Source organism: Danio rerio, chromosome 3 (assembly GCF_052040795.2).
Source record: "Danio rerio strain M-AB ecotype USA chromosome 3, GRCz13ab, whole genome shotgun sequence".
Taxonomy (NCBI): domain Eukaryota; kingdom Metazoa; phylum Chordata; class Actinopteri; order Cypriniformes; family Danionidae; genus Danio; species Danio rerio.
Genome location: NC_141023.1, coordinates 38723 through 61063, shown reverse-complemented (window position 1 = coordinate 61063; position 22341 = coordinate 38723). Strand labels below are relative to the sequence as shown.

Here is a 22341-nt window from a genome sequence, read left to right as displayed (position 1 = left end):
CCTAACCAACCATTGAAATGCATTGTAAAACGTATTGTATTCCGTTTTGTCAGGTTTGATGGCTGTGGCCTTGATGAAACCTGCTGTGATGCTGTGTCTTCAGCTCTACAATCCTCAAACTGTGTTCTGAGAGAGCTGGACCTCAGTAACAATGCCCTGCAGGACTCAGGAGTGAACATGATCGCTGAAGGACTGAAGAGTCAACACTGTAAACTGGAGATACTGAGGTCAGAGTTTGAACACCTGATTAATTGAATGGTTAAATCAATCGATCAATCATTGATTTTTTTAAACATGAGATTACCTCAAACCACTGTTCATGTAATTTGTTTTTTTTTCTCAGACTGGGCATGTGTAAACTCACTGTTCAGTGCTGTGAGAGTTTGTCTTCAGCTCTACAATCCTCAAACTGTGTGCTGAGAGAGCTGGACCTGAGTAACAATGCCCTGCCAGATTCAGGAGTGAAACTTCTCTCTGATGGACTGAAGAGTTCAGACTGTAAGCTGGAGACACTCAGGTCTGAGTTCAAACGATTGATTGTTTTTTTTTTTGTTTACAGATCAGATGGTTTACTAAAGATCACACCGTTAATGCTCTGTGTTCTTCTTGCTCAGGTTGGTCATGTGTAATCTCACTGTTCAGTGCTGTGAGAGTTTGTCTTCAGCTCTACAATCCTCAAACTGTGTGCTGAGAGAGCTGGACCTGAGTAACAATGACCTGCAGGATTCAGGAGTGAAGAAGCTCTCTGATGGACTGAAGAGTCCAAACTGTACACTGGAGACACTGAGGTTTGACATTCACACACACACTCGTACACTACGGATAGTTTAGTTGATCAGTTCCCCTATAGCGCATGTGTTTGGACTGTGGGGGAAACCGGAGCACCCGGAGGAAACCCACACCAACACGGGGAGAACATGCAAACTCCACACAGAAACTCCAACTGACGCAGCCGGGACTCAAACCAGCGACCTTCTTGCTGTGAGGTCACAGTGCTGACCACTGAGACACCGTATCACACCTGAATGAAATTTTTACAATTAGATATATATACAGTTAGGTTCATAAGTATTTGGACATCGACAACATTCTAACTTGTTTGGCTCTTTACACCAGAACAAATGATCTGAAATGAAACTAACAAGATGTGTTTTAACTGCAGACTGTCAGCTTTAATTTGAGGGTATATTTGCATCCAAATCAGGTAGAATTACAACAGTTTGCAACTGTGGCTCCCACTTCTTATTCAGATCAGGTGATTGACTTGGTCATTGCATAAGATTCCACTTCTTTCTCTTCAAAACTCTTTGGTTGCTGTTGCAGTATGCTTTGGGTCATTCTCCATCTGCTCTGTGAAGCGCCATCCAATGAGTTCTGAAGCATTTGGCTGAATATGAGCAGAGAATATTGCCTGAAACACTGCAGAATTCATCCTGCTTCTTTAGTCAGCATCACATCATCAACAAAAAAACATCATCAATAAAATGGCTACAGCCACATCACCCTGCAGCCCAAGAGCGGTTACTCACTGAAGCTGAGCAGGGCTGAGCCTGGTCACTATCTAGATGGGAGACCACATGGGAACACTAGGTTGCTGTTGGAAGTGAGAGGCCAGCAGGGGGCACTCAGCCTGTGGTCTGTGTGAATCCTAATACCCCGATAAAAGTGAAGGGGACACCATACTGTCAGTAGGCGCCGTCTTTTGGATGAGATGTTAAACCGAGGTCCTGACTCTCTGTGCTCATTTAAAATCTCAGGGCACTTCTGGTAAAGAATAGGGGTGTAACCCCGGTGTCCTGGCCAAACTCCCTCAATCGGCTCTTAAAATCATGGCCGTCCAATCATTCTCATCCACTGAATGGGCTCTATCATTGTCTCTTCACTCCACATTTAGCTGGTGTGTGGTGAGCGAACTGGCGCCCCCCCCCCCCTCTCCTCATTATTGTGAGGTGCTTTGGGTGTACGGCCATACTCAATAAATGCACTATATAAATACACATTACATTACAATAAATACAAGAGAACCAGTTCTATTGACAGCCATACATTTCCACGTTATGACACTACTACCACCATGCTACTACTACACCATGCTTCAGGAGAAGCACTTTAGCAGCATCTAGACCAGCAGCCTGTAAGTACATTTAAGATTTGTTTCAGTTGTTGTGTATGGTTTGAGGACTTGTTTCCAGCTGTTTGTGTAAAGTTGTAGGACATTTAAACTTGCTTTCAGTTGTGTATAATACTAGAAGTTGTTTAGCCACTGTTTCCTTGGTTACTATAAGAGCTTGTGTAGCGAACGCAGACGCGGTTTCGCGTCGTCCGCCTCAGTTTCGGCCCTTGTTTTGACTCGGGAGGCGTGTCCAAACGCCAGGTAACCACTATATAGTGAGCACGCTAGCATTAGTCGGCAGGAGAAGCACTTTAGCAGCATCTAGACCAGCAGCCTGTAAGTACATTTAAGATTTGTTTCAGTTGTTGTGTATGGTTTGAGGACTTGTTTCCAGCTGTTTGTGTAAAGTTGTAGGACATTTAAACTTGCTTTCAGTTGTGTATAATACTAGAAGTTGTTTAGCCACTGTTTCCTTGGTTACTATAAGAGCTTGTGTAGCGAACGCAGACGCGGTTTCGCGTCGTCTGCCTCAGTTTCGGCCCTTGTTTTGACTCTCGAGGCGTGTCCAGCTGAATTCAATCAGCTAGTGCTTTAGGGGTTATATAAACAACTAGTTCACCGCGGCAGCCTCGTGTGAAGACCGCCTCGTGTGAAGACCGACGAGGGTAAAGACCATCGACTCTACCTGCGCGACTCCACCGAGCAAAGACACCGACAAAGCACTTGAGTACTTTACTTTATTGTTTTACTTTACACTTATTTTTTTGTTGTCAGTGCACTTTTATTATGTGTTTTCTAATTCCTGTTGTTACTAACACTCGCAAAACACGGGAGGTGCGCTGCAGGCGTAATCCTCACAACCTTCGTTCAATACATGTATCTGCTATTTCTCAACTCTCTCTCTCCGTGGGCCTCTGGAATTGTCAATCAGCTGTTAACAAGGCTGATTTTATTACCTCCATAGCTACATATTCTGACTATAATCTCATGGCTCTAACTGAGACCTGGTTGAGGCCGGAGGACACTGCTACACATGCTACTCTTTCTGCTAATTTCTCTTTTTCCCACACTCCTCGTCAGACAGGGAGAGGGGGTGGGACTGGACTACTAATTTCCAAAGAATGGAAATTTACTCTGATACCGTCCCTGCCAACAATCAGCTCCTTTGAATTCCATGCAGTCACCATTATCCACCCCTTCTACATAAATGTGGTTGTCATCTACCGCCCACCAGGTAAATTAGGTCACTTCCTAGATGAACTGGATGTTCTTCTCTCATCTTTTTCTAATTTTGCCACTCCCTTATTGGTGCTAGGTGACTTCAACATTTACGTTGACAAACCGCAAGCTGCAGACTTTCAGACTTTGCTTGCCTCTTTTGACCTAAAAAGAGCACCTACTTCTGCTACCCACAAATCAGGTAATCAGCTAGACCTTATTTACACACGACACTGCTTCACTGATCAAACAATAGTAACTCCACTACAAATATCTGATCATTTCCTTCTGTCTCTCAACATCCACATTACTCCTGAGCCGCCACACACTCCAACACTGGTTACCTTTCGCAGAAACCTACGATCTCTCTCACCCAATACACTATCCACCTTTGTTTCAGACTCTCTTCCTCCATCTCGCAAACTCACTGCACTTGATTCGAACAGTGCCACTAATACACTCTGCTCCACACTAGCATCATGTCTAGACCGATTATGTCCTCTTGCATCCAGGCCAGCCCGTGCCAGTCCTCCTGCACCCTGGCTCTCGGATGCTCTCCGTGAGCATCGCTCAAAACTTCGGGCTGCGGAGAGAATTTGGCGGAAAACTAAAAATCCTGCACATCTCTTAACATACCAAACTCTTCTGTCCTCTTTCTCAGCTGAGGTTACTTCTGCAAAGCAGACGTATTACCGTCTGAAAATCAACAATGCCACTAATCCTCGCCTACTTTTTAAAACATTTTCCTCCCTCCTCTATCCTCCTCCTCCACCCGCATCCTCCACACTTACTACTGATGACTTTGCTACATTCTTCTGCACCAAAACTGCAAAAATCAGTGCTCAATTTGCTGCACCTACAACAAACACGCAAGATACAACACCAACACCACACACACTCACCTCTTTTTCTCAGCTCTCTGAGTCTGAGGTGTCCAAACTTGTGCTATCTAGCCATGCAACCACCTGTCCACTCGATCCCATTCCCTCTCATCTCTTGCAAGCCATCTCTCCTGCAGTCATACCAACACTGACTCACATAATTAACACATCTCTTGACTCTGGTTTATTCCCCACTACATTTAAGCAGGCTAGAGTAACCCCACTGCTAAAGAAACCCAACCTGGACCATACACTACTTGAAAACTACAGACCAGTATCCCTGCTTCCATTCATGGCCAAGATTCTGGAGAAAGTAGTGTTCAATCAAGTCCTGGACTTTCTTACTCAAAACAATCTCATGAACAACAAGCAATCCGGCTTTAAGAAAGGCCACTCAACTGAGACTGCCCTGCTCTCGGTCGTGGAGGATCTCAGACTGGCTAAAGCAGACTCTAAATCATCAGTCCTCATTTTGCTGGACTTGTCAGCTGCTTTTGACACTGTCAACCACCAGATCCTGCTATCTACGCTTGAGTCACTGGGCGTTGCGGGCACTGTTATACAATGGTTCAGATCTTACCTCTCTGACAGGTCATTCAGGGTGTCTTGGAGGGGAGCGGTGTCCAACCTACAGCATCTAAACACTGGGGTACCTCAAGGCTCTGTTCTTGGGCCACTTCTCTTCTCCATCTACACATCATCTCTAGGACCAGTCATCCAGAGACATGGATTCTCCTACCACTGCTATGCTGATGATACCCAGCTATACCTCTCTTTTCATCCTGATGATCCCTCGGTTCCAGCTCGTATCTCAGCCTGCCTGTTGGATATTTCACACTGGATGAAAGATCATCATCTTCAGCTGAACCTCGCAAAAACGGAAATGCTTGTAGTTTCTGCCAACCCGACTCTACACCATAACTTTTCAATCCAGATGGATGGGGCAACCATTACTACATCCAAAATGGTGAAAAGCCTTGGAGTAACGATTGATGACCAACTAAACTTCTCTGACCACATTTCTAGAACTGCTCGATCGTGCAGATTTGCACTCTATAACATCAGAAAGATCCGACCCTTCTTATCTGAACATGCAGCTCAACTCCTTGTTCAAGCTCTTGTTCTCTCCAAACTGGATTACTGCAACTCTCTACTAGCTGGGCTTCCAGCTAACTCTATCAAGCCTCTTCAACTGCTCCAGAATGCAGCAGCACGAGTTGTCTTCAATGAACCTAAACGAGCACATGTCACTCCGCTGCTAGTCCGTTTGCACTGGCTGCCAGTTGCTGCTCGCATCAAATTCAAAACTCTGATGTTTGCCTACAAAGTGACTTCTGGCCTAGCACCTTCTTATCTGCACTCACTTCTGCAGATCTATGTGCCCTCCAGAAACTTGCGTTCTGTGAATGAACGTCGCCTCGTGGTTCCATCCCAAAGAGGGAAAAAATCACTTTCGCGAACGCTCACGCTCAATCTGCCCAGTTGGTGGAATGAACTCCCTAACTGCATCAGAACGGCAGAGTCACTCGCTATTTTCAAGAAACGACTAAAAACTCAACTATTTAGTCTCCACTTCACTTCCTAATCTGCAATTGCCTCTTTGAATATCACACTAACTAACTGTACAAAAAAAAAAAAAAAAAAAAAAAACTACTAACACTTCCCTTCTTAGACTTTACAGACCTGAAACTTGCCTTTAGTACTTATTCATTGTTGCTCTTATAGTTGTGTAAATTGCTTCCTTGTCCTCATTTGTAAGTCGCTTTGGATAAAAGCGTCTGCTAAATGACTAAATGTAAATGTAATGTAAATGTACACTGCTGAGGCACTCATGAGCAGCTCCTTTTCTTCTCTATACTCTTCTCTTCCTGTTTTTGAGGCTCACCAATGTTTACATGTTGTGGTGACCCCACTTGTGGTGATTCACTTTGGTGTTGTCTTCTTTTGATTGTTGACTCGTGACACACACACACACACACACACACACACACACACACACACACACACACACACACACACACACACACACACACACCTGCCTCCTGGAGAGTGTTCTTGCTCTGGCCAACTGTTGTGAAGGGTGTTTTCTTCACCAGTGAAAGAATCGTTGGTTGTCCAGCACAGCTGTCTCTGTGGTCTTCCAGGTCTTTAAGTGTTGCTGATCTCACTGGTGTGTTCTGTCTTATTAAGAATGCTCCACACAGTTGTCTTGGCCATGTCTAATGTTTCTGTTCTCTCTCTGAAGGGTTTGCTATGTTTTTCAGCCTAATGATGGCTTGCTTGACTGATAGTGACAGCTCTTTGGATCTCCTCCTGAGCGTTGATGGTAACAGATCATATTTATTCACATTTAGTCATTTAGCAGGCACTTTTGTCCAAAGCGACTTACATTTGAGGAAGTATTCAGCAATTCAACTAGAAGTGGCAATACACACAAGAAGTGCTCTTTTTACAAAGGAACAGTTTGTGCTCAGTCCATGAGTGTGTGATCAGGCCATGAGCAGCATCAGCTGTGGGAGTGTAATCAGTGGAGGGCCCGGCACTGGCAGTTCTTACTAACCCAGTGGGTCAGGAGGCTTTGGTTCTAGAAATGATGAGAAGTCACATGCCTCTGTCAGCTATGGGAAGTCACACGGCTCTGGCAGCCATTTGTGGAACTCAGGTGGTGGCTCTGACCATTTGTGGGAGTCAAGGGAATCTGGCGGCTGCTATTTGAGCACTTCTGAGGAATCTGGTGCCCACCATTCAAGGGAATCAAAGGGATTTATCGGCGTTGACTGTGGCGAGGTGATGCAGTGGCGCAATAGATAGTGCTGTCACCTCACAGCAAGAAGGTTGCTGGTTCGAGCCTCGACTGGGTCAGTTGGTGTTTCTGTGTGGAGTTTGCATGTTCTCCCTGCGTTTCGGTGGGTTTCCTCCGGGTACTCTGGTTTCCCCCACACTCCAAACACATGCGGTACAGGGGAAATGGGGAAGCTTAAATTGTCCGTAGTGTAATGTGGATGTTTCCCAGAGTTGGGTTGCGGCAGGAAGGGCATCCAGATGCTACGGGCCCAGATGGCATTCCTGGACGTGTACTTACAGCATGTGCACACCAGCTGGCTGGAGTTTTTACGGACATCTTTAACCTCTCGCTCTCTCAGTCTGTGGTTCCCACATGCTTTAAGACAGCTACTATTGTGCCCATACCGAAATCAGCTAAAACCACATGCTTGAATGACTGGCGCCCGACTGCTGTGACATCCAGCTTCAGCAAGTGCTTTGAGAAGCTGATTAAACAGCACATCTGCTCTGAACTGCCCGCTCACTCTGACCCTCTGCAATTTGCACACAGGAGTGACCGCTCCACTGATGATGCCATCGCTTCACCCTGCACACTGCTCTGTCTCACCTGGAAAACACAAACACATGTGAGAATGCTGTTTGTGGACTACAGCTTAGCATTCAACACCATAGTGCTGCCAAGCTGGTGGTGAAGCTCCAGGCTCTCGGTTTTCACAGCTCATTGTGCAACTGGATCCTGGACTTCCTGTCAGGCAGACGCCAGGAGGTCAGAATGAACAGCATCACCTCGTCCACACTGATCCTCAACACTGGGGCTCCACAGGGCTGTGTTCTTAGCCCACTCCTGTACTCCCTGTACACACATGACTGTACAGCCAAACACAGCTCCAACATCATCGTTAGTTTGCTGATGACACAACGGTGGTGGTGGGTCTAATCACCGATAATGATGAGACGGCCTACAGAGAGGAGGTGCACACTCTGACGCAGTGGTGTGAGGAAAACCACCTCTCACTCAACATTAGCAAAACCAAGAGCTGGTAGATTTCAGGAGAGAGAAGAGAGAACACCCCCCCATCACCATCAACGGGACGCCAGTGGAGAGAGTCAGCACTTTCAAGTTTCTAGGAGTCCACATCGCTGAGGATTTGACATGGACGGCCCACACAGATGCAGTTCTGAGGAAGGCACAACAACGCCTCTTCTTCTTCAGGCGTGTCAGGAGGTTTGGAATGAGCCCCCACATCCTCCACTCGTTCTACACCTGCATTTTGGAGAGCATCCTATCTGGCTGCATCACCACCTGGTATGGGAATAGCAGCAGCAGCAATCGCAAAGGCCTCGATGAAAAGATTGATGAAGTTTAATCATGATGACTAATTATTATATTTAGAATAAAAAATAGAAATTCAAGTAGAGCAAGCCAGAAAGCAACTGAAGCAGACAGCAGCAATCAATCAGCAAGACAGCAGCAATCCAGACAGAGCAGCAATCCTAGGCTTTCATGCAACCAAGTCAATGCTAAATTCAGCCAGGCTAGCTTAAAGATCTCAGCTTAAAAGCTTATCGTCTAGTCAGATGGGTTACTTTTGTGTTTAAAACAATATGTATGTATGATATATATATATGCATCATCAGATCCTCAGTAAACAGAAGAGAAGGAAAGCACCAGGCCCAGACGGTGTTTCACCAGCCTGTTTGAGAACCTGTGCTGACCAGCTGGCTCCCATTTTCTCACAGATCTTTAACGGGTCACTGGAACAACGCAAAGTTCCATCCTGCTCCACTATCATCCCAATCCTGAAGAAGCCAAAGATCTCAGGACTCAATGAATACAGACCTGTTGTCTTAACATCTGTGGCCATGAAGTCATTTGAAAGGCTGGTGCTAGCATATCTGAAGCACATCACTGGACCCCTGCTGGACCCCCTACAGTTTGCCTATAGAGCAAACCGGTCTGTGGATGATGCAGTCAACATGAGGCAGCATTATACCCTACAACATCTGGACAAACCAGGGAACTACTCAAGGATTCTGTTTGTGGACTTCAGTTCTGCCTTTAACACCATTGTCCCATCACTGCTCGAATACAAACTGGGCCAGCTCTCTGTTCCTAGCTCTGTCTGTCAATGGACCACCAGCTTTCTGATAGATAGATAACAGAATTGGCAAAATCACATCCGACAGCTGCAACATCAGCACCGGTGCCCCCCAGGGATGTGTTCTCTCCCCACAGCTCTTCTCCCTGTACAGCACCACCTGCACTGCAAAAGACCCCTCCATCAAACTCATTAAGTTTGCAGACAACACTACTGTTATCGGCCTCATGCGGAACGATGATGAGACTGCATACAGACAGGAGGTGGAGCGGCTGGCGTTATGGTGCGGATACAACAACCTGAACAGGCTCAAAACAGTGGAGATGATAGTGGACTTCAGGAGAAATCCCCCTGCACTCCCCCCACTCACCATCATGGACAGCACTGCGGCTGCAGTAGAGTCGTTCAGGTTCCTGGGCACCACCATCTCTCAGGATCTGAAGTGGGACATTCACATAGACTCTATTGTGAAGAAAGCCCAGCATAGACTGTATATCCTTGATCAGCTGAGTAAGTTTAACCTGCCACAGGAGCTGATCGACAAAGTTCAACTCAGCTGTCATCCAATCCATCCTTTGCACTTCAGTCACCGTCTGGTTCAGCTCAGCTGCCAAAACAGACCTCCGTAGACGACAGCGAATAGTCCGGATTGCTAAACGCATCACTGGCACTAACCGTCCTGCACTTCAAGAACTGCACTCTTCCAGAGTGAGTAAAAGGGCTGGCAAAATCACTCTGGACGCCTCGCACCCAGCACACTACCTGTTCCAACTGTTACCGTCTGGTCGGCGCTTCAGAGCACCAAGCACAAAAACAGCCAGACACAGGAAAAGTTTCTCTCCTCAGGCCATCTACCTCATGAACAGTTAAACATCCCCCAACTGTGCAATAAACTTGTGCAATACTTTCTACATTCGCATGTGTACACAGCACCGTATAACCTTTATATCTATAACGAATCTGTACAGACAACTCAACATCCAGATTACTGGACTAACTGCATCTCTGTTTAATGCTTATCGTATTTCTTTTTTCCATATTTATTTTGTGTTGTCACTTGATGTACACTGGAAGCTTCTGTAGCCAAAATAAACTCCTTGTGTGTGTGTGAAGCACACTTGGCAATAAACCTGATTCTGATATAAGTATTTAGTCAATATCTGTTTGTGTTTTTCAGAAGAGTGTGATTCACCTTTTAAAAGCAATAAGATTAATTACAAATGCCATTATAGGTTTCAGCCTTTGGTGACTAGTGTACAATACACAAATAATTACTGTCTGCCAAACTAATGTGATGCTGACTGTGTGTGTGTGTGTGTGTGTGTGTGTGTGTGTGTGTGTTTGTAGATTATCTGGCTGTATGGTGACAGAGGAAGGCTGTGGTTTTCTGTCTTCAGCTCTGAGTTCAAACCCTGTACACCTGAGAGAGCTGGATCTGAGCTACAATCATCCAGGAGATTCAGGAGTCAAGCTGCTCTCCCGAAAACTGGAGGACCCAAACTACACACTGGAAACACTCAAGTATGTGGGGCATGTGCATATGTTTTTAGTTCTCCCTAAATAGGAAGATGGTAGATAATTTGATGGATACTTACAAAGTTTGGATGAAGTTCAAGGATTAATTCACTTCCATGATACAAATTCCTGATCATTTTCTCTCCTTCTTGAAATGAACTGTAGAGTTTAGTTGCAGTTTTGCAAAAGCACAATCATCCGCGTGTAGGGTTGGGTATCGTTTGGGTATATTTTGATACCGTTGCTAAATCGATACTTTTAAAATGGTACCGGTGCCAAAACCATGCCTGAACCCATACTTTTAAGCCACAAAATGATGGTGGACGACTCTAGAAAAATCTTTTATTTGACAAAAACTTTTAAAAACTAATGTTAATAGAACAATATAATCAAAGTTTAAAGTAAACATCAGTTCATATTTGATATATTTGAATGACATTAATGTATTTCCCTTTCCCTCATTTGTTGGTTAGCATAAATTTAAGATTTGCATTGTGAAATGATATTAGCTTACTGCTAACCTGTGGAAAGGCTGTCATCAAAATACTGACTGCTTTTCAGTTCAGGGGCCACTTGTACTTTCAGGAGGACATTTTAACACATATATCACAAAATACTTCATATTATTCGAAGTCATTTGTTTTCCTGCATTAATCTGCAGTCTTCAGAAACAAGATAATTAAAGAACTTAAACTCAAAATACTCTTCCCTGTTCCTTTATTTGACATGTAACGTTATACTGGTGTAGGAGAACACTTCCAACATTCAAGTACATCAAGACACATCGCTGCACCTGTAAACTTCAACAGGCCTACAGCTGAAGTTGATTTATTTTGCTTTCCCATTCATTTACAATAATGTTTTAGGAAATTTTTACAGTGTTTCCAAAAAAACAATGATTCTGGAGTCATAATAAGTCTTATTTCTTATTGTTTATTTCGTTATTAAAAGCCGTTTTTAATTTAAATTAAAATAAGGTCAGTATTATTAGCCTCCTTAAGAATTATTTACAGTATATTTTTGATTTACACAAAAAATCAGTTACAAAATCATTTGACTAATTATTTTAACTTTTGTAGTTAACTGATTAACTCTAAATTACACTTTAATCTGAAAAAAAGACTATAAAACACGTAAAGGGACTTTGTCTGAACACACATGTCTTGCAAAATAACTAGAATGTTATAACTAAAATGTTCTGCACTGACTGTCAGCATGGGGAAGAGAAAACAGTAGATATTAGAAATGAGTGAGTTAAACTATTGTGTTAAAAATGTGCTGTAAATAAATCCTGTGTTGAAGACGCAAATCAGAAATAAATGAAGGCAAAACTAAACAAGTTGAATATGACTGAGCGTGACTGAAAACTACATTTGATCAGTGTCTTACATCTGTTCTTATTTGTCAATTCAAGACTGCATTTCCTAACGTAAAACTATGTACACTAGATTTCTGATTAATAATGGTCTCTGCGTAGCCGAGGACTAACTATATTAACAGTGTTAAAATTGCTATTACCTGTGTCAATTTGGGTGTCAACCTCTGACGAACGCGGGGAACTAGGCTAATGCGCGCAGCTCCGTCACTGACAGAGAGAGCGAGTGTTCCTGACACCTGGAGCGCGCAGAGAGAGGCCTCAGTCATATCTCCGCAGTCTGCCACCGTTGGCTGATCTCGCTTCTCCGTGGTGTTTTGACACAAAAATACACGTCTAAATTTAGGGGGGCCAAGCTTGTTGACACGGGACTGATGGAAGAGTGCTCTTTTAATAGAATTTGATAGCGCACATTAAATGGAAAGAAAAAAACTCTGCATTTTGCGGTGCAGGTGTCTGTGGTGCTTTAAAGGTTATCAGAAATTACTGTTTACATGATAGTCTAGATTCTAAACCATAGTATTGTCTTAATCATAATACAATCGGAGCTTTAGTGTCCATGTGCATATATGAATAGTGTCAGATGATGTCAGAGACAGTGCATTCCTCTGCCTTTGAGCCCTGATATGTGTCATTAAGCTTGACCTGTTTCCCCCTTACACACAACTTTTGTTTAAAGCCTCTGCTTCACGCTGCTGTGTCAGAACCTTTGCTTGTAAAATACGCTTTAGAATCTTAATTTAAGCAATTTAATAAATGCGATCATGCGTGTTGATCTGAAGAGAGTCTCTCTCACTCACCGAATGCGATGTACTGCGTGCATTGTGTGCGTCCGTTCAATCCCTAAGCAACAAGAACAAACGCCTGACATCACCTGTCCGTATTCCTCAAAGTTGTTTAGGAATCAATGTTTAGAGATGGTGTAACGTGTACCTTTGTGTGCCTTTGATGCACCCCTTGATGCTTCTTACTTCCTTGTCGCAGCACCAGTTTCACCAAAATTAGGCACCTAAATTCATATGCTGATTTGATCCGGTACATACCGGTTACAAAGGTACCGGTGTTATAATGACACTGGGTTTCGGTACCCAACCCTAATCATGTATCAGGCTTTCTCTATGAACTTATGGAGTTATACTTGTGCAAATAAAACTGAATCAGTATACGTAAAGATGTAATGGTCCTGCTGTTTGTGATCATGTGGTGAATGTAGACTGAGTCTAATACAGGAAAAGGAGCGTAAAGAGTTTCCAAGAGTGTTGATTTTGTTGACACATTTTTTTTGTCAATTTTCTATCAACGAAAAGGAGATGAAAACTAAAAAACAACTATAAGTATAATCAAAAGTAAACTGAATGTTCAGAGTTATAAAAACAAGGTGAAACTGTGAGTGAGTGATTTTTTGGTAAAATATCCAATCAGAATTGGTGTGTGATGCGTGAGGCACATTTGACAAGTAACTGATCCACAGTAGATGTGAGATACGATTACATTATCTTCCATTGGGGTGTTTGTCTGATCAAACGGTAATGAAATGGTAACAGCTGAGAGAAAAAGAAGAGATGATTCACATTTGATTCAATTAAACTGAAACTGCTTTAGTCCAGTTTTCACAGTTGAAGTTCAGTTCAGTTCAGTGTAATGTAAATGCCACTGCTAAAAGCCCAAACATTGAAGAGCAAATCCAGCGATCAGAAATACAAGTCCCAAACCAAGCAAACCAGTGGCGACAGTGGAAGAACAAACTTCACCAGCTGACAAAAGTAAAGGAAAAAACCTGGAGAGAGACCAGGCTCAGTTGGGCTCCACCATTTCTCCTCTGGCCAAATGTCCTGTGCTGTCTAGGGAGAGTGCTGGACGTCCATTGTGGAGAAGCTGTAGGTGGGAGAGGTCACCAGCTGGTGTTTAGGCTGAACCACAGGATCAATGTGAGGACTCGTCTGTCACTAGAGGCTTACAGGAATCAGTCTCATGCTCTCCACTGCTCCATGACCACCACAGAGCTGCTCAGGATACGGCAATGGTCACCAAACTTGTTCCTGGAGGGCCGGTGTCCTGCAGATTTTAGCTCCAACCCTAATCAAACACGACTGAACAAGCTGATCAAGCTCTTACTAGCTACACTTGAAACACCCAGGCAGGTGTGTTGAAGCAAGTTCCAGCTAACCCATACAGGGACAAAGCTAAACCTCCAGGACCGAGATTGGTGAGCCCTGCTTTAGAGGATTTGGATTTCGTCAGCATGTGAGTGTTATGTGTGTGCTAATGCAGAGAGATGTATGTTTAATCTAGTTTTATTAGATTATGCAGATATGAGGAAGATCTACCGCCTACAGCTGATGCTGATATTCTGGGAATAATCAATTGTCCAAAATGAATTGAGCGTAGAGGACGTGATGGGCTATAATACATCAGGAGTTCCCACAAACACTGGGGAGCTCAGCCGTTCAGGGCTTTGTAGGTAGTCAATAAAATGGTAAAATGTATGTATTTTGGGAGCCAATGCAATGATGAAAGATCTGGAGTAATATGATCTGCACCTTTAACTAGCTGAAGTAAATCACTCCCAAACTACTGACTGAAGATGAGGACTGAGCTAAGAATCCGTCAAGGGTTAGACAGTGCTCTGGGCGTTTGTGTGGGAGGTTTTTGGGTCCAATAAGCAGGAGCTCAGTTTTATCTGAATTCAGTAATAAGAAGTTATTAGTCATCCGGTGTTTAATGTCAGCTCTACAATCTGTTCATTTGGCAAATTGATGCGAGTTATCAGGTTGAGAGGAGATCGAGAGTTGTGTATCATCAGCATAACAGTGGAAGCTAACTCCATGTTGTTTAATGATATCACCAATAGCGGTAGCATATATAGTGTAAACAGTAAAGGGGCGCAGATCTGAGCCTTGTGGTACCCCACAGTGTACTGTTGACCTGTATATGGTGCCTCATCATGTCTACGGTGCGCAGCATCTTCTTCTTCTTGTGTTTTTATTGTGGTTGGCATGCATCTTTTTAAACATTATCACCACCATCTGGACTGCAGTGTGGACCAGGGTTAACTAACCCAATGGCTCATCCCAATTCCAATAATAGTCCTAAATAGAATTGCAAAATGGCATTAGTTTGTCCCGAATCGTAGTATATTGAAAACAGTATGCCAAATCAGGGCTGGACAATAAGGACTGCCCGATGGCCCGGGGCACCTGACCCCACCTCTAACCCCAACCGTCATTGGGGGATGAGCAAATCGTACTAAATTGTACGAATTAGATCGTACGAATTCATACGAATTAGCCACTAAATGAAAAAGTTACGAATTGCCGTGAGATTGTGTTGGCGGATCGATTGTAGCGAGAAAACAAAACAATGCAACGAACTAACGACCCAGGCTATATCACAGTGTATTATGATTGTGTAATAGCCATATATACACTGTAAAAAATTGCTGTTAAAAAACGGTCAGATTCTACGGTAAAATAATGTTTTTTCACTAAAACAGTAATAATCTGTTAAAAACAGTGCTTTCTGGGTAACATTTTTGTTTTCGAGAAAGTAACCAACTGCAGAAAACTGTGAGCTAACAGAGTTCAGATTCGATGTTTTGAAGTCTGTGTTTAAAATCACACTTTGTGCTCTTGTTCACTATTCCATCAACTAGTTCACCAATATAGTTCACCTGACAGAGTTAATGAACACTAATGAGTGAATTCAGACACTGATGAACACCTGCTGTTAATAATCACAATTACTGAAGGAAAGAGAAACAAGAAACACAAACAGTGACTTGAGTTACAACATTAAATAAAATAAAATAAAATAAAACAGCTTCAGTCTCAGCAGAGGATCATTAAACAACTCCACAAACAACAGCAGACACACACTTATTACTGACTGATTTGACTTCCATACTATTCTCATTGAGATCCAACAGAAATTAAGGTGTTTTTTGTGTCACCATAATGGAGTGAGGGGCTGATTTAGTTGGGCTCTTCACCCTTGAACTCATTTAATAAGACTTTCCAACTGCTGTAATACAGAGTTTACAAAACGTTTAAACTATAGCAATAAAGTTGGGAAGTCAATAAATAGAGAAATCTATTTGTCTGAAATTAGTTCTGATAAATGTTTTGTTATAAATCTGGAAGAAGGGCCTCATGCAATAGATTTTATGCTTAGTTGCAGGTATTAATTTAATTAATGAGAAGTGGAAACAGAAAAGATACCTCCATAATTACTTAACAGTTAAGAAATAACATACAAAAACAGTTCAGTTATGACAAATACACACTCAGACCTCATGAATCTGACCTTGTATCTCAATAATGGTAACATCTCAAATGTTTCATGCTGCAATGCATGCTGGGAGTGGCACGGTACAAATATCCCAGCATGCATTGCGGTATAAATAAATGTTGTATAATGGTCTCACAGTTTTCTTTATTTGTGTTTGATTCTGCTTTTGTTTATGTTTAGACTTTCAGTTGCCTGTTTGTGAGTTAAACTGTTAATTTTGTTAGTTGTCACCATTATTGAGGTTCATATGCTGTTTATAGATGTCTCTTTGAGTGCGATATACACCATAGAGCAGTGTTATTGTCCAAGATATTCTTAAAAACTTCCAGAAATCATTGCCATATAAAGTAAAACAATAGATTTAACATTGAATAGGAGCAGTAAATTTTGTTATACTAAATGAGAACAGACTCTGCCATTTAATAGCAACATGAACATCACCAGATCTTATTTAGGTTTTTGGCTGGCTTGCCTCAACAAAAGAGCTTTTTAAACAAAGTTCTTAACAATTGCAGCAGCCAAGATATATAAATGTTAAAAATGACAGGGCTAAGAGCCCAACTAAAGCAAACTCTGTTCTCCATGATGGTGACGTAAAACTTTAACTTTTTCTCAAGAAGAACTTTAGTAGATGTTATACAAAAATACATGTATTAAGTAATAAGTGTAGCTGGTGATGATGTTTGTAGAGTTGTTTAATCATCCGCTGATCATTTAAATGATATAATCATTTGTTGTTCTTCAGGTTATTTCATTATAAAGCTGTGAATAAAGTTTTGTATGTTCTGTTCTTGTTTTCTCCCTTCAGTATTTCTTCATTTGTTCATTGTTAATCCTCAATCATCATTTAATTAGTCAGTTAATTAATGAATTTACTTCAGCTTTGCTACATGTTTCTTGAACACTCAGTAGTGTGGACACTTCAATAAAAACTGAAGTATATGCTCTGGGGTTTAAAGGGTTAAAGGTGTGAGAGGTAAAAACACAGTGTAAAAATGTATTTTAACAGTAATATACTGTTAATTTACACTACGGAAATAGACTGTAAAAAAACAGTAGATTGCTGGCAACCACAGCTGCCAGTAGATTACTGTTAAATCAAGGAAAAAACAGTATTTTACTGTAAAACCTGAAGCTAATTTCTTCTGTATGTCACCGTTGTGGAGGAGAGTAGAGCCAGTGTTTGAGTTAAAGATGAACAATCAACTGCTGATGTTATTCTGCATGTTTCTTTATTTAAAGACTGCAGCTGTTTAGTTGCTGATGTAGTCAGAATCTCTCTGGTGATTCCAGATTTACATGTATGTGTGCTGTTGTGAAAAATAAGACATTAGAGTTAAACCGAACTTTTCTAATTAACTAAAATAAGTTATCATTATAAGTATACTTCTAAGCATATATAGCACATTACTTCATAAACTCATTCAGCAGTTGACCAAGTTGAGGCAGTTGCTTTCAGTGAGCAAAATGAGTTCACTTGAGTATTGTGTAAATCAATGTAGTCCATGTATTTTTACAGCAACATACTGTAAAATAACAGTACATTGCTGGCAACTGCATCTGCCAGTATTTTACTGTTTTTTAACGGGACAATTTTTAACAGTGTACGGCTATATGAAGAGAGAATGATGAGCAGTGCGAGATTTATTCTTACTGGTAAATGCGAAAGTGAAAGCATGCTGAAATATTACTGAGAGCTGTTTATTCAGCCTGATCTCGGTTTATCCGTCAGGAAAATTGACCGAAGTTAATATCTGATCATTTTTTCCATGTTTTAATCTTACAATATGTTGTGTTAGGCCTGTTGTTTTGTTCATTTCTGCACTGACAGCTCGATAGAGAGATCAACATTGATCTGCTTCGCGATCTGATGCAGTCTCGGTTCACCTGCTATGTCTCTCAATAATTTAAGCCTAAAATGCAGAATTATAGTCAACGTTTCTTTAATAGATTGATTAATTCAATAGATAGATATCTACAAAACCTGACAATTGAAATGAGGCTCTGTATGAGAAAGTCTAACCTCTCTGATTTGTATTCGGTGACGATGTCTGTGGGTTGTTAAAGTTTTAGTGCACATTTTCACTTATAAAATATTCTATACGCAACTGGTCAAAAGTTTGGGGTCAGTATGATTAAATATGTTAAACTAAGCTTCTTCTGCTCACCAAGGCTGCAATTATTTCATCATAAATACAAATTGTGAAATGTTGCACTATAAAATAACTGTTCAAAAGTAGTTTATCATTTAATTTATTCCAGTGATTTTAAAGATGAAATTTCAGCTTCATTACTCCAGTCACATGATCCTTCAGAAATCACTCATATTAATTATTATTATATTTATCAATGGTAATAGTAATCAAATCAATAATGTCTAGAGTAATGGTTTTATTTGAAACTACAAACAATAACAAAGCAGTTATTTAAAATTTTGATAAATATTTAACAATTAAACATTTTTTACATTTAATAAATGTAATCTTGATGAACTGAATAATTTTTGCTTAAAAAACATTTTTAAAATTACTGTAAATATATATACAGAGTTATTAGCCCCCTTTTGTTGTTTTTTTCTTTTTAAAATATTTCCTAAATGATGTTTAACAGAGCAAAGAAATGTTGATAGTTTGTCTGATAATGTTTTTTCCTCTAAACAAAATCTTATTTGTTTTATTTTATCAAGAATAAAAGCAGTTTTTTATGAACCATTTTAAGGTCAAATTTAATAGCCTCTTAAGCTAATTGTTTTTCAGACTGTCTACAGAACAAACCATCATTATACAATAACTTATACAATAACCCTGCCTAGTTAATCTAATTTCCCTAGTGAAGCCTTTACATGTCACTTTAAGCTGTATAGAAGTGTCTTGAAGAATATCTAGTCTAAAAATATTTACTGTCATCATGACAAAGATAAAATAAATCAGTTATTAGAGATGAGTTATTAACACTATTATGATTAGAAATGTGCTGAGAAAATCTGTTCTCTGTTAAATAGAAATTGGGGAAAAATAAACAGGGGTGCTAATAATTTAGAGGGACTAATAGTTCTGAAATCAACTGTGTGTGTGTGTGTGTATATATATATATATATATGTGTGTGTGTGTGTGTGTGTGTGTGTGTGTGTGTGTGTGTATATATATATACCGATCGGGCCAGTAGAAAAAATCCTTAGCATTGAACCCTGCAAATGTTCCTGGATGATTGACTATTTCCTGTGGACTTTTTAGAAGTGTCGAACCGTCTGTACTTTAACTGCTAATACATTGCATGTTGGATGTGAATTCAATTAGATCTACAAACTCAAATAAAAGGTGTGAACTAATTACAGTAATGTCAGCCATGCAAGATTACCTGTCAAGTAGAGAGGCTTCAGTAAAGATGCTTGAATGGCTATTAATATTAATATCTGGCCAAGTGTAAAATATTGAAATCACATTTCAACAACGTGATCTTCTATAAAGACATGTTTGATCATTCACTTCTGAATGCATAAATATCCAAACACCTGAGGAGATTTCTCTGCATGAAAGACTCGTGAGTGTCAGATTAACCTGCTGATGACTCTACAGTAAGGTAGCAAATGAAATATGACAGTAATGTGTGGAGATGATTGACAGGGCATGTAACTAAGCAACAGAACGGTCCATATTGTAGAAGTAGTTTCTCCCAAAGTTTGCACACTCTTCCATTACACACACAACATGTTTATATCTCTTCACAGAAAAGTACACACTTTTGGGATGTAGTATAATATGCGAATTGAGACGCAGCTCACATATATCTTATTGTTTAACAAGCACAGGCGGTAAACACAGTCAATACTCAGGCGAGGGCTCCCTGTGCTGCTGTGGTCATACAGATAACAAAGGGTTAATGACTGCTGGACTACAGTCTCCAGAGACCCAACAATAACTGTGCATCTGTGTGTGTGTGTGTGTGTGTTTACAGTGTAGATCATGGAGGAGACAAGAGGATTACACCAGGACTGCACAAATGTATGTTCGCACGCACACACACGCACACACACGCGCACACACGCGCACACACACACACACACACACACACACACACACACAGACGCATGCACACACACGCACACATGCACACACACACACACATACACACACACGCACACGCACGCACGCACGCACACACGCACACACACACACACACACATGCAAGCACACACACACAGACACACGCACACACGCAAACGCACGCACACATGCACGCACGCACGCACACACACACATGCAAGCACACACACACACACACACGCACACACACACACATGCACACACACGCACACACACACACGCACACACACACACACACAGAGTTTTAGTCTTCTAATGTGTGTGTTCTTGTGTGCAGACGCTTGTTTCCTCACACTGGATCCAAACACAGCAAACTCTGGTCTCGCTCTGTCTGAGGAGAGCAGACAGGTCAGACGTGTGGAGGAGGATCAGCCGTATCCTGATCATCCAGACAGATTTACTGATCATCCTCAGGTGTTGTGCAGAGAGTGTGTGTGTGACCGCTGCTACTGGGAGATGGACTGGTGTGGAGATGGTGTGTTTATATCAGTGTCCTATAAGAGCATCAGGAGGAAGGGAGACGGTAAAGAGTGTTGGTTTGGCTGTAGCGCTCTGTCCTGGAGTTTGAGCTGCTCTTCCTCCGGCTTCTCACTCATACACAATGACAGCTGGACTGGTGTGTCTGTAGAGCTCATCAGCAGGAGAATAGGAGTGTTTGTGGATCACAGTGCAGGAGCTCTGAGCTTCTACAACATCTCTAGAGACAGGAAAAGCCTCATCCGCACAGTCCAGACCACATTCACTGAGCCGCTCTATCCTGGGTTTAGGCTTTATTCTCCTGAATCATCAGTCAAACTGATTTACCCATAATCCTCTGCTCTGCAGGATCAGGGTGTACCGGGAGAGTCTCTTCATCACATTAGTCCTCAGCCTCTGTCTCTTAGAAAATCAATGTGTGTGTGTAGTGTTTGTATGTGTGTGTCTTGTGGACAGTGTGTTAAGTGATGACCGATGTAAGAGTAAATGATCATGTGCATTTGTTTATATGGCAGAACATGTCTTTTTCACCAAGAAGGTCCACATTGACAGTAAAGGCAGATGCTGAGTAAATCAGGGCCTGGTGTGTGGACTTTGGGGGTTGTACGATGTGGTCACATGTTGATTGGTCAGTTTAAATGTCTCAGTATTTGGGCTTTAGTCACATGGTCAAGAAAGACACAATAGCTGGGAAACTTTGCTCTGTCTGTTTTCCTGGTCTGCACTTTCCTGAGCTCTGCTCTCCTCCTCTTCTCTGGATCTACTGCTCCCTGCCTCTTTGAGGCCTACTTACTCTCTTTGTCTCTCTCTCCCTTCCCCTGTGTCTCTCTTGCTTAGGTAACTTTAATTTTAGATTTAAGCTGGGTACAGTTAATATCATTTGTTTTATCATATCATATTTTGTCATTTTATAGTTATTTTGTGATTAATTCAGTTGTAATTACACATAATTAATCAATGTTTAATACCTGACAATAGTAAAATAAAAAAACTAACCAAGCTGAACACGTGAAACTGTAGTTTAGAGGAACTGTCAAACTGATTCATTTGAGTCAGTGAGTCGTTTAGAGTTCCAAACGATTCAGAGTCAATTTGATGACTTGACCTGTGTGAGCACTGCCTATTTTAGACCTTTCAGACTAATTGAAAATATAATGTATTCAAAATACTAATTCAGTTTCTATTTGGAAGTTGATATATTGTAAAGCTTTGAATCAACATAATTAAATTGCAAACTGATTCAGTTGAGCTAGTGAGTCGTTTATCGTTCCAAACGGTTCAGAATCTATTTGATAACTTGACTTTAGAGTCAGCAGGACAGATGTCAGTGCTGGTTATTTCAGACTAGTTGAAAAGACAATATTAAAATAGTCATTTAGTTTCTATTTGGAAATCGCTAATGTGTGCTTTTCAAAGCTTTGAATCATCTGAATCAATTTGCTAAACGATGTTTCCAAACAGCACACGCTAGCGTAGACGCTGGTGACG

At 41.5% G+C, this 22341-nt stretch overlaps 2 protein-coding genes across 15 annotated transcripts in view; both read left to right on the top strand.

Annotated features, from left to right (window-relative positions):
* Positions 1-21858, top strand: part of LOC110438926 (protein NLRC3) — a 34375-nt gene extending 12517 nt beyond the window's left edge. For 12 of the 14 annotated variants that reach the window (XM_087242046.1, XM_087242049.1, XM_087242050.1 and 9 more), the window contains 6 exon segments: positions 54-227; positions 344-517; positions 615-788; positions 10443-10616; positions 20228-20274; positions 20654-21858. In XM_087242046.1, coding sequence (XP_087098172.1) covers positions 54-227; positions 344-517; positions 615-788; positions 10443-10616; positions 20228-20274; positions 20654-21186 — 1276 coding nt within the window. In that variant the 3' untranslated portion in view covers positions 21187-21858. 14 annotated transcript variants of the gene reach the window in all.
* On the top strand, positions 1145-5862 carry LOC147845335 (uncharacterized). The gene is made up of 2 exons (XM_087243526.1): positions 1145-3347; positions 3429-5862. The coding sequence occupies exons 1-2, from the start codon at positions 2900-2902 to the stop codon at positions 5795-5797; spliced, it is 2817 nt and encodes a 938-aa protein (XP_087099652.1). The 5' UTR covers positions 1145-2899; the 3' UTR covers positions 5798-5862.
* Positions 21859-22341: the final 483 nt, after the last annotated feature.